Raw genomic sequence first — 13,338 nt, forward strand, 5'->3', positions numbered from 1 at the left:
GAACCCCTTCGTGTCATGTACGTTTTGGTGACTGCAATATATTATACAATTATTGATAAAAATATAATTTTCATAGAAAACTGCTTTTCACAGATGTTAAAAATCACAAGGCACTGTTAAAAACATCAAGTTCATTTTAAGATAATTTTAAAATGTACAACTACTTTACATTTCCCTCTACTTTAAAAAAGAATTTTATATAATTCATGAATGTGAAATCCTTGTTTCAAATGTGAAAGGCATTGGTGAATTGCTGAAAATTTGATTTATTTTAATTGCCAAGCTTTGTAAGACCAAATTTTTAAAATGTTATATCTTGCATACAGAACTAGCACTCTACACTAACTCTACAAACTTAGTATCAATATCTTAGACACTAGTCAAATTTTATAAAATGTATGCGTTATGTAAAATGTATGTACATAATTGATGGACGTTGTTTCATGTTGGAATCCCAAAAAAACTTCATTTCGGCAGATTTCTCTTCGTGCAAAACCCTAAAATAAATCATAACTTTAATCTATAACCAGAGCTATAATAATAATTTGAATTTTGTAACTATGAGATAAAATGTGCCCCCAAAAAGTTTTAAGCATTGAAACTTAAAAAATACATGTATAAACAGATTTCAAAACCTCTTGCTTTTTGGAAGACTTATAGACATGATGAGGTCTTGAATTGGTGACCCTTTTATGAATATGCCATAAAAAAATGGCTGCCGCTTGCAGCTAGTAACAAACCCAAATAAAAAAAGAAATCCACTTTGATCCATTCAGCCAAATGTTATACATGGTTGTACCTTCACATTTAAAATTTATAGTTAATTCTAATCTTACGTTAAAAAAAAATACTGAATCATATTATCATTCCTAAAATAATAACAAAAGTGGCACTTTGTATTTTGCTCAAAACCTGGTCGCAATAAGTCAATGATGTATACTAAAAAGAAACAGCTACACGAGTAGTCACTATAATGTCCAACTTTAGTGGGGAAAAAAAGAAGATGTGATTCTGTTTAAATAACTTTGAGGAGTTGTCCCTAATAAGTGTTATCGTAACCGGTGTTTTCCAATCCCGCGCTGTAAATCACAGCGGGCATCTTAGCATTGTCGCTGTTTGTCCGCCTCGTTGCGAGAGCGCCCGTCTGGTTGTGGAGGCGACCGCCGAACGTCGTGCCGTGTTGATTGTGGACTTCGCTCGCCTCAATGCGGAACTTGCCTAGGGCTGGTCCCCAGTTCTCCTGAGGGTTCGACATTGCCGTCCAACGCTATAGGGGGAAAAATTCATGTAAAGGTTACCTGTTATCTTCAGAAAGATTTGTAACATATTCAAAAATGCTTTGAATCTGCAAAAGAAAAAATTATGAAATGGCTGACCACGGTTAACAGTATTTTTCAGTGTTCTATGGCACAAGGAAATCATCGACTAGAAAGTTTCAAACCAAAAAAGTTTCAAGGTAAACTCCATCAAAGTTCAACACAATACAGATCAAGGGTGACAGTCATTGCTGATGACATCAATTTAAAGTGCTGACGGTGCTAACTACACATAATAAAATGAAACGTAAGCCTACCTAAGAAGAAATCCAGAGCAGGTGGCGGAGAAATACACACAAATGCAACATCTAAGAAAAATCATCAGAGGGGAAAACAATTTTACTCAAGAAACACTTACCTCCATCACCGTTCCTGGCGTTCTGACAAACTCATAGATCATCATAATCGGGATCCAGACCAACGAACTCATGATCATCATCCAGCCAATGGCGTGAGCCCATGTTGGGAATGGTCCATTGTACTCCGGGGAGGTCCAGTTCATCCAGTTGAAGAGCAGTACAAACTAGAAAAGTAGAGAAAGTTTTTGGGGTTTTTTTTCCTTCAGAAGTTCAGAAAAATTAGGTATAGCGTTACACAGAAGCAATATTTTTCCCTGGTCTTTCTTGCCTTAATACCGCCCCCCCCCCCCAACGGTTTCCTATAAACTTAGAGGTGCTTAGAGTCTTTTGCATTCTTCCACTGAAAAAGCCCTTTCCAAAATGAAAATTGCATTGCCCTCTATTAGATTTTTATATTCCTTTTATTGCTATTTTTGGTTCATCACTATTGACTTGCGACCACAAACAAAAATTGGAGATTATAAAAAAAATTCTTCTTCTTTTTTTAATGAGAAACTTACGCTGAGTAGAGCGGGCGTGATAGCACACCAGTTGAGAGGCCACCAGAAAAACGATGGGAAGTCCACGTAAGAATCGCCGACCATCGTTCGGATATCGTTGATAAAACGCTTGACACCATAGAACCAGCTGATGGCTATACACTCGCAGAGTCCGTAGATTAGGAGAGAGAAACTTGCACCGTAGCTGTCCATAAGCTCCACCCAATAGGGACCAGCCTGGATAGTCAAACAGAGGTCAAAGTTTAATAAGACAAATGAAGGGGTGATAAAGTCACTTGGTAGTGATCTGAAAACACAAATACCACATTGCAAAAAGAATTTAAAGGCACTGGACACTTTCGGTAATAACTGAAAAATATGTTAGCATAACAATTTACTTGGTAATGAGCAACGGAGAGCTGTTGATAGTATAAAACATTGTGAGAAACGACTCCCTCTGAAGTAGCATAGTTTTTGAGACAGAGGTAATTTCTCACTAACATTTTTGAATCTGAAAAAGACTTAAGGCTTTCTCAGGCATCTGAAAGCACACAACTTGTTGTGGGTGTTGTTTTTCTTTCTTTGCAATATAAATACACCAAGTGACAAATTACCAAACGTACCTTTAAAGATATTTGATTAGGTGATAGAGGACAGAGACCCATGTAACCTCATTTTGATCCTTTTGAAGGGTTTGGCTTGATTTCCGGGTTGGGCACCATCCACCTCTTTGACGCACAAGACAACACAAAAGATGCACACAAGACGGCACAAAAGACGGCACAAAAGACGCACACAAGAGGGCACATGAAATTTTTTTACCAAGAAAGTACTTGCTTACCCTTGTTATGCACGTGAAGCCGAGTAGATAGCCTATAAAGCAAGCAGCCAACATGAGGTAGGTCTTCTTCTTTCGTATATGTGGGAATTCATCAACGATGGCCGTCACTACCGTTTCCATGATAGTGAACTACAATCAGAACAAAGAAATATGATTAGGTGAGGTTTGCAGTAGCACCATGTGTAAATCTCTTTTGTGTAGTTTTTGTTTTGAAAAGAACCGGTGGTTGACAATTCAATGTTTCCATCAGTATGTTCTGATCATCTTCAGGAGAATGCTGGACTCTGTTGCTTGGTGCTTCTGTTCATTCATGCAGATCTAGTAGTTCCCATAATGGTAATCTTTTTGTGAGATCTGTAATATTGCACAATTTATATTATCCTAAAATGATCTACCTTTGGTGCCACACTTATGACTTCTTCGAACAAAACTCAAAATCAATTCCAATAATATTTGAACAATGAGGGGAGATCTCTTTCAACATTTTTACAAATTAGATAAATTGGCTTACCTGACTGTCAAGACCGAGGGTAAGCAGCATGACGAAGAAGAGGATGGCCCAGAGTGGAGAGACGGGCAGACGAGCCACAGCCTCAGGGTAGGCAATGAAGGCAAGACCAAACCCTGAAAGACAGGAAAGGTTCAAGAAGACATTGAGGTAAGTAGGTTTTGGAGCGCGCTGGGTTATTTAAAAAATGAGAGCAACGGAAGCAGTCAACTTTGTACGTCGATCGAGCGTTCTCACGGTCAGCCCCAAGTCTCTGGAACTGTCTACTGGAAGACATACGCGCTTTAAACTCACAAGATCACTTTGAGACAATTCTGAATTTAGTTAAGTACACTGTACATCTCCTGTTATTTGAGAAACCTTGGCTTCACATCAACCAGAGTAAATGAAAAGAAATGAAACTTTTAAATCCAACATTAGACTCACCTTCATCGACGACCTCCCCGACTTCTCTTCCCAGTTCATTGGCCATGAAGCCCATGATGGAGAAGATAACAAAGCCGGCAAAAATACTGGTGCAACAATTCAGCGTCGCGACCAGGACGGCGTCACTGATAGAAAAGAAAACAAAAACATATGTGAGGCGTTTGTCGGAAATATCAGTATGGAGAAACAAGCCAAAAAAGGCCAACAGGGGTGAAATTTAAAAAAAAAAATTTTGTACATTTCTTTGCCAAAATATATTTAATTTTATTTTCCCAACTTCCTTCTTGAAAAATAGCATTGAAAGAAAATGTGCCTGTTTTTTGTCCAATAAACAACTCAACTTTTAAGTGTCTCGCATCTCTTGATGTTTCTACTTTCACAACCCAAAGTGGTATCAACATGGAGGTTTTAAATCACAGAAATACTTACAAGTAACAATTGTTGTGAAATTTGTTGTATGAGGACAGAGTGATGAGACCGCCCCAAGCTGCGCTGAGTGAGTAAAAGATCTGTACCGCTGCGTCCAGCCACACCTAATGACAACAACAACAGCAGCAGCAACAACAACAACGTCAGAGAACTCAATATAAAATATGGTTTCATTCTTGTTTGAAAACAAATTGTAAAAAAATAGCTCTAAATGCAAATTGAAGTAAAATGTGAATGTATGACAGAACACAAGCTCAGTTGTTCAACGAAAACAACCCCTTGATGAAGCTTTACCAACCACTTTGACCTCTTTTAACAGGTGTCACCGTGGTGCAGTGGTTAGACTGGACTTGCAATCACAAGGTTGAAGGTTCGAATCCTACCAAACCAACTGCTGATTTCACAATGACTAGAATAAGTATTGTGGTCTAGTTACTGAATCGTAATTTCTTGATTTGTGCAATTCATAATCATAGATGCTAAACCAATGTTTATATGAGAGAGATTGGCTGATGCCAGCTTGGTGTTTATCCCCTTGTGGGAGTTTGCCGAGTTCCCTTGATGGGAAGATCATATAAACAGACAACAAGCATAGTTACCTGTGGATTGGCGAGGGTCTCCCATCTCGGTGTGATGAAGAATTGGACGCCTTTTTCATAACCTGGCAGGGTTACTCCTCGGATAAGCAAGATAACCAAGACAAGATATGGGAACGTCGCTGTGAAGTACACCACCTGATCACAAGAAAGCAGACAAGAAAGACTTAACATGGGAGGCAGTCCAGGAAGAATCAATTTCCAGACGTCAAATTTATTAGGTCACAAAAATTGAAGAAATAATCCAGCAAAAACAACAAAATAGAAGCTACATTATAGAATTTGAGGCATTGCATGGTGAGGTGTCAATGTATATTTGGTTTGCGGTAACACCATGTGTGTATCTACTTGCCAGGTAGAGTTTGTTCTTAGAGAACTGTCTTGCTTTATTCTACTGCCGCGGAGTAGATAATCGGGGGTTCGGGAGACTTCTCAGTTCTGAAAAGAACTGTCCTGCTACATTGCTTAAAAAAAAAGTATCCTTGGAATAAGACAAAAAAATACTTCCAAGAAAAACATACTTCAACAAATTTTCTTTAGACAAAAATAAAAGTGTCTTGACTATGACTAAGTGAAAGTACCAGTGTTCCTTTAATATTGAGGGCTTATTCCAGAGCGCTTATGGTTAAAAGTTTGGCCTCCCTTATAGTGCACAACATCTGTGACTAGTGGAAAAGCTGATGAACTGGTTTAGTGACTTACTAACTGGGCCTGTTTGCTAGTCACTGGAATAATTAAGGGTTAACTCCAGCCAAAACACTTTTGCATAATTCAGTTTTTGCCTGCTGCATTTTGACAGCAAGTGAAATAATTGTTTGTCAACCAAACTAGATATATCACAGTATGAAGTGTTCCAAATGTCACATAGCCTGCACTCCAGACTACACATTACCTTTCCAGATGACTTGACTCCCTTGAAGAGGCAAGCAAAGATGATAACCCAGGCTAGGAGTAAACATAAAGCTAGCTGCCATTGAATGCCGCCTGGCTCCCCAATAGAGTCCGATTCTTGTAATACTTGAAACCTATCGATTAAAAAAAACATTCCAGTTATCAAATTGTGATAACCAGATACAACCAAAAGGTAACCAAAAACTTATTTTAATCATAAGACTTGCTGAACAATAAAAAAGGACTTGCAAAATATATGCTTCCAAGAACTAAGATTTGCTAAATATTGACTTGCAAAAACAAGATTTGCCACACATACTCGCAAAAAACGGACTTGCCAAACATACACACAAAAAAGAAATCTGCTAAATACACTTCCAAATAAGTAAGACTTGCAAAAGACAGGATTATCCTCAAACTAGATTTGCAAAAAACAAGATTTGCTGAATATCGACCTGCAAAAAACAACAATTTGCCCTATAAAACAAAACATACTTACTTCCAGTATTCTTCTGATGCCGTTCGCCTCATCTTTTTGAACGGATCAGTGTAAAGCGTCAGATTGAAGCCTCCATAATTACCAGTTATATTATAAAGATCAAGCTCGGCCATCGATAAACTTGATAATTTAACACATCTGAATTTAAAAAAGAAAACAAGCAGATAAAATAACCATGAGGTCCTGAAAGTAAAATTAAATAATCTGAGATTTTTGTAACTGCAAAAGATGGGGTAGGGGTGTCTTTCCCCACCTTCCACTTCCGGCACCCTGGTTCGAATTCCACCAGTGGCACTATGCACTGTGGAGACGGTTTTCAGTCCCTGATAATTGCGACGGATAGGCACACATAGAGTTGTGCAGACTTTTAACAATGAAACAAAGGTTCCCACAACGTTTAACTTTGTCCCATCACTGTCTTTTTGAGATAAGGAAAAATAGAACAGAAATATAGAAAGTCAACACCCACAACTCTGTGTGTGCAAAAGCGATAGTGAGTTAAATGTTTCGTTTGTTTTTTGGGGTTTTTTTGCGGGGGGGGGGGTGTTTTTATGCAAGTTTGCCCCCAAAAATTATAATACTCTTCACACAGGGTTTATGAAGTTGGTCCAGCTATCTTACGTGTTATTAAATGTCATAATTCCGCCCGAGCCCAGACAGTCTTGGACGAGGTTAGCACATAAGGGCGTGTTCCACAATTGACCACACCCGACCCATGGTAGCACCGATGTGAAGGAAGCAAACATGTAGTACAGCGTGTACATGATGATCACGTTGTAGTAGATTCCCACGTAGGCTGAGACTATCATCATTCCATAACCCACACCTGAAATCAAATCAAAAACACAATGCTCAAAATGGGCGTGTTCCCTTTTTGACCACACCCGACCCAAGGTAGCACCGATGTGTGAAGCAAACATGTAGTAAAGCGTGTACATGATGATCACATTGTGGTAGCTACCCACGTAGGCTGAGACTATCATCATTCCATAACCCACACTTGAAATAAAATCAGAATTAGATGAAACATCAGGAGGGCGTGTCACCTCGTATCAAACTGGGCCACACCCTACAAAAGGGGGGTTGTTGATGTTAAAGGAACATTACAGAATTGTCTAAGGTCAAAGATTTACATAAATTTACGCGGTCTAAATTATGATGATAGTAGGAATGTTCCCTTGAAATATTTCTGTCTGAAATGTCATATTTGATGAGAAATTAAAACTAACTTCCTGTATGAAGTTTATCGCTCAAGGAGTGATTTATTCATTTGCTTTTTAATTCACAAGAAAATGTGTAATTGGTTTTTCATTATTTTCTCGTGACCTAGATGGCAGATTGATCTCAAACTTCTACAGGTTTGTCAGTTAATGTGTACGGTGGATTACATAAAGTGCTTCCACTGCCAGCAACTGTTAATTCTGTAATATTCCTTTCATTTCAAGAGGAAAACATCTACTTACAGTATGTGTATCAACGCCCATGTTGTTAACTATTTAAAACTTGTCGCTTGCAACTTTACAATGCCATTCCAAGATGTGAACAATGCATACACAATTCAAACATGACGGTACAAAATTCCAAGTTTCTCGATTAAAGGTTTTGTTTTGATAACATTTCTGTTTATTTTTATATTTTTGCCGAAGGAAATTTGATTAAAAACAACAATGATCATGAGTGAGTAGGTTGCTGCATACATGTAGATGATGAAAACCAAATTAAGACAAACTCAATATTTTCTTTATACACTCTTGCAATTTCCCAATTTCTCGATTCAATGGCCTTGTTTCGATGTTATTTCTGCTAAATTTGATATTCCTGCAGACAAAGTTTTTATTGAAAACAATAATATATCATGAGTATGTAGGTCACTCCATGAGGCCCCATATTTGATGAAAATTATTTAGTTGACCAAACTCAATATTTTCCCTTAGCAATTTTGCTTTTTTCCAATTTAATAATGAACGGCCTTGTTTTGATGAAATTTCTGTTTATTTATTTATATACACATATAAATAATATTTTTTAAAAAAGTTTACAACACACCGTATCAGAGACATAATAAACTTGCATGAGCAGCAGGCAGAAAATGCTTTGATTGCTAGCTCAAACACAGTCTCAAACACTAGTGGAACAAGGGCGGCAATATAAAGTTGTAAAGTGGATTTCACACTCCAAGACAACAAATCAATATTGACTGGTTTTTTTTTATTAACCAGTAAGTTTTATTCAAAGGAATAAAAGGTTGGATCACACCTGGGGTTTTCCTTTTTCAATATATTGACTGAGGGGGGGAAATAAAGCTGCCCATGCCCTAGGATTTACAAGATTTATTAGTAACTTGGGATATAAATACATAGGACTCGAAATCAACACTTAAACGCAGGTTCCGACCAGTGATTTTAGCGTCGGACCAGTTAAGTTAAGACAGTACAAGTCAGGCAGTGTTGCGTTTTTGACTAATAACACCTCACTGCATTTTATTTTTTTTACTAAAACTGATTAAAACAAAATTCTATCAATTCTGTTGAAGTATTACCCATAAGAAAAATTAGACAAATTTCCTCTTAATAAGTGCTTCTTCCAAAAACAGCTCAAAATGTTATACTCTATAGATAGTGCCCATCTCATTTCAATTTTTTTATTTCTAGCAGAACATTTCAAGGGGCACCACCACAGTAATCACCAAAGGCAATTGCCTTCCTGAAATAACAGGCCTCCACATGTATAATTCAGTTTCATATAAACCCCTCCTTGGTCTTATTAAAATGTTATCTAAAATATTTAGACTACCTGTGCAGACAGTCCTTCAAAGAGCCTTTCTGAGATTCTTGAGCAAATTAACATGAAACAGGAAATTTAATATAAAACCACTTGCGAATCAATGTGTCTAAACTACTTGTCTAGACCTACTCAACAAAGATGTTTCAAAGATGGCGGTTCGTATTTCACTGCTCAAAACTTTCCATCACGCATCAAACTAATGCTATTCCTTTCTTGTCCGTGAGAAGGCATGTCAGTGAAAGTTTCCTCTTTCTCAAATTTCTTTCTTTCAAACACCAGTCTCCTTCTGTTTGATCGAAACTAAACAATTTAAAAAACTGCTCAAAACTTGTCCGTCACGCATCCAACTAATGCAATTTTTCTTCCTACATATAGTCCCTGAGAAGGTATCCCAACGATTAAGTTCTTCATTCTCAAATTTCTTCCTTTCAATCACCAGATTCCTTCCTTTCGATATAAATCAAACAACTTAAAAACTGCTGAAAAACTTTCCATCAGGCAACAAATGCAATTCCTTCCTCGTCTATGAGAAGGCATGTCCATGAATAAATTCTTCTTTCTCAAGTTACACAAAAACGGAGTTTCCTTCCATTTGATCAACATTAAACAACTTAAAAACTGCTCAAAACTTTCCATCACCCATCAAACTAATGAAATTCTTTTCTCGTAAGTGAGAAGCCATCTTAAAAGTTCTTCTTTCTCAAATGACACAAAACCAGGGGTCTCCTTCCATTAATTTGATCGAAACCAAACAAATTACAAAGCCCAATTATTTTACAAAAAACATGTCACAGTAACTCAATCCCTCTGTTTTACGTTTCCCCCAGCCATTCAATTCATTTGATAACACCTCATGTGTATTTATGGAATCTTTTCACCAATTTGAGGAGATTTAACACTTGTTGGACTGAGTAACTGATATGCGATAGCCAAGCTTGTTTATGAATTAAACACAACAATGTTGTTAATACCGCGGTAGACATTACTAATTATACAGCGGGTATTTTTTAAATAGTACCAGTGTTTGTTGTGTGTGGAATGTAATAGGTGTTATAAAGGCTGGTAGAAGACTTGTAACAAGTGGTCAGTAATAGAACACCACTTGTGGTATGTTTCCATTAGTCTTTTATTGTGCTTTTAATAATGCCCTGCAATTCAACCTGCACTTTCTCAGGCAAGATTAAATCTACGAGAAACTTGCAGACGGGTGTGAAGGAGCTTACAAGACAGACATTGTCCCTGGCTCACCATAATTTGGAATTCTAAAAAATGGAGGGGAAAATCACTAATATCCACCAATGTGGCAAACTACTTTGGGGGAAAATGGTATCTCAAATCACAATTATGGTGAGTTTATTGCAGTAGCACCATGTGTAAATCTCTTTTGAGTAGTGTTGGTCCTGGAAAGAACCGGTGGATAACAACTCAATCATTCAATCAGTAAGCTTTGATCATGGAGAATGCCAGTCAGCTTTTCATTCCACTAGCCTGTTGTATTCTGAGCAGTTCAACACTAAACTAGCCAGCTGGACCCTCTGGGGTGAACTCTGACTGGCCCTGAGGTGCTTTAACTGACATTTTGTTCAGTGGACCACTTTTTAGAACGCTGAAATGGAACCAAGGGTATCTGCCCCCCCCCCCCCTCCACCCCTCCCTCAATGTTCATATTGAACACACTATATTTTCCACATGGAAAGGGGCACCTCCTAAAATCCTGTAAAGACTGAGAATCCAATTTCAAAGCGCACAATGAAAAGTACAAATGATGGGAGGGATGATGAACTTACCTCTGAACATTGGCACCGCCCTCCAACACGAGATGGGTCCCAGACTGCAATATTGACCAAAGCTGACTTCGAGGAAGAACAAGGGTAGACCGGCAAACGCCAACATGATGACGTATGGGATCAGAAAAGCACCTAGAAGGAGGTTAAGATTTACATTTTAAAGATTAATTTGGGGATCGAACAAAGAAAATGGACTAGAGCGGGATTTGAACCAACAACTTCCGGTTAAGTGTGAGGGTTTGGCATCGATCACTTATCCCAGTGGAATACAGCCCTGGGATGCTGCTAGATATGTTTTACTCCACGGTTTCCCCGGCACAGTTTCACACTTCCCCGCCTACAATAGGTCTCTAATCCACAGCGTCCGCTTGAACATTTAAAGAAAACCCTGAGAGTACCTCTTACCCCTACTCCACAGCAGGGGTGGCTATTCCCTTAGGTATGCCCACTTGCCAAGGTAGATCAGGAATAAGGCGATCTAAGTGTGGGATGCTGCTAGATCTGTTTTACCCAACGGCTTCCCCTGCACACTTTCACACTGTCTCTCAATGGGGTTCTAGTTGAACATTTCAAGAATACCCCAGGGTTTTACAGCTTACACCTACTCCAGGGGAGGCCTGGGTGGCTATGCCCCGGGGTATGCCCATTAGCAGGGGTAGATCAGGGATAAAGCGATTTTTTAGTGTCAAAGGGCCAGCCATTTTTCCCCTAAGTAGTGTGAAAAAGGGCTTGTGACTTTTGAATGAGTGGGCACGAAGATGGCCATGAGATTTAGATGCTCAAAGTCGCAGAATGAGAAACGGGAGACAAAATAAACCCAGAAAGATTAGAATCTCGCAACTAGTAAGCTACAGTATCTCATCCAACGCTCTGTTTGACGTACATGCATCCACCCTTGAGCTGCCACAGTCTCTGATAAGCTATAAACATTCACCACCAAATCCTAAGAGGTCTTCTTCACCAAATGTAATATATCTGCAGAATTTGCCTTTCAAATAAGCACAAAAGGTCTTGACAACTTGTACCAAAATGTCATATCTGTAAAATTTGCCTTTCAAATTAGGCAAAAAGGTCTTTAACTCTTGCAGCAAATGTCATATATATAAGCTCTTTTGCACTTCTTGCAAAAAATGTCATGTATAAGCAGAATTTGCCTTTCAAATAAGAGCGAAAAGATACTTTGATTGCACTAAATGTCTCATAAAAGCAGAATTTTCCTTCCAAGTTAGAGAAAAAGGTCCTTTACCAGTTGCACCAAATGTCAAATCTGCAGAATTTGCCTTTCAAATTAGAGCTATTTCTTTTCTTCTCAAGTCTAATTTTCTCAAGTCCCTTTTGGGACCATAAGTCATTGCTTTCTAACAAAAAACAATTCTCCTAAACTGCATATTTTAAGTTTCCCCCCTTCCAGAATTTTGTTGTTGTAAAAATACAAGACAAACTGCAACAGCAGGTCTAATTAACCAAAAGATGAATGCAGACTTTTTTTTATAGTAACGTCTGGTACCCACCTCCACCATTGCGATAGCACAGGTACGGGAAGCGCCAGACGTTCCCATACCCGGTACACGAGAGTAGAAACTCAAATTTGTTGCCCCAGTTTCCTCGTTCGACGTTTTCATCTCCATCTTCATCCGCTTCAACAAGATCCACTTTACTCTGAAGTAAAATAAATAATAAGAAGAAATATAGTTAAAGGAAAATTACAGAATTAGTTTTTGCTAAAAAAGCAGTTGCTGGCACTTTATGTAATCCACCATACTAAACTAACAAACCTGTAGAAGTTTGAGATCGATCGCTCATCTGGGTCTCAAGAAAAAATCGATTTCACATTTTTGCATGAACATCGATTCAACAAAAACTTTTAAAAATATAATGCTCACCAAACGATAAACTCCAAATTAGAAGTTAGTTTTGTTTATTCCTCATCAAATATGACATTTCAGACAGAAATATTTAAAGGGATGTTTTTGAATATCATCATCATTAGACTGTGTAAGTTTTATGTAAATCTGTGATCTTAGACAATTTTCTTTCTCACTAATTCTGTAATATTCCTTTAATCAAATTTATTTATTTTATTTATTTTTAGTTATTCTGGTTACGAAGGCTGCCATGGATTCTTAGAAAACTTAACTTAATTATGGAAAAAGCCAAGAACGCCACAGGGAGAAGACGAGGAAGGACAACTAAATTTTAGATGTGGAAGGAATTCCCCTGAGAATTATTCCAGGGAAAAGCCACATAATTAGGTTTGGCTGTCACAGAGAATCAAATCTATGCCCCTGGTAGGATTTGAACCACAGTCCTGAAGGTTGAAGGCAAGAAAAGATAGCATTCATATGCAAATCTGGCCGTCCCAATAAAGCAAGTATGAGCAAGCTTGATTTCATCTTTAAAAGGGCAAGGCTTTCTCTTATTTT

General features: G+C 38.1%; 1 protein-coding gene across 1 annotated transcript in view; it reads right to left on the reverse strand.

The window, feature by feature from the left end:
• The window catches only part of LOC117303359, a 40,163-nt gene that overhangs the window by 20,437 nt on the left and 6,388 nt on the right, over window positions 1–13,338 (reverse strand). Inside the window, exons 2-14 of the mRNA XM_033787531.1 lie at window positions 12,427–12,574; window positions 10,916–11,047; window positions 6,966–7,170; window positions 6,345–6,482; window positions 5,847–5,979; window positions 4,958–5,092; window positions 4,359–4,462; window positions 3,930–4,054; window positions 3,507–3,619; window positions 2,996–3,124; window positions 2,176–2,391; window positions 1,675–1,839; window positions 1,043–1,267 (exon numbers count right to left, since the gene is read on the reverse strand). Coding sequence (XP_033643422.1) covers window positions 1,043–1,267; window positions 1,675–1,839; window positions 2,176–2,391; window positions 2,996–3,124; window positions 3,507–3,619; window positions 3,930–4,054; window positions 4,359–4,462; window positions 4,958–5,092; window positions 5,847–5,979; window positions 6,345–6,482; window positions 6,966–7,170; window positions 10,916–11,047; window positions 12,427–12,574 — 1,968 coding nt within the window. The remainder of the gene's footprint in view (window positions 1–1,042; window positions 1,268–1,674; window positions 1,840–2,175; window positions 2,392–2,995; window positions 3,125–3,506; window positions 3,620–3,929; window positions 4,055–4,358; window positions 4,463–4,957; window positions 5,093–5,846; window positions 5,980–6,344; window positions 6,483–6,965; window positions 7,171–10,915; window positions 11,048–12,426; window positions 12,575–13,338) is intronic.

This window comes from Asterias rubens, chromosome 19 (assembly GCF_902459465.1).
Source record: "Asterias rubens chromosome 19, eAstRub1.3, whole genome shotgun sequence".
Classification (NCBI taxonomy): Eukaryota; Metazoa; Echinodermata; class Asteroidea; order Forcipulatida; family Asteriidae; genus Asterias; species Asterias rubens.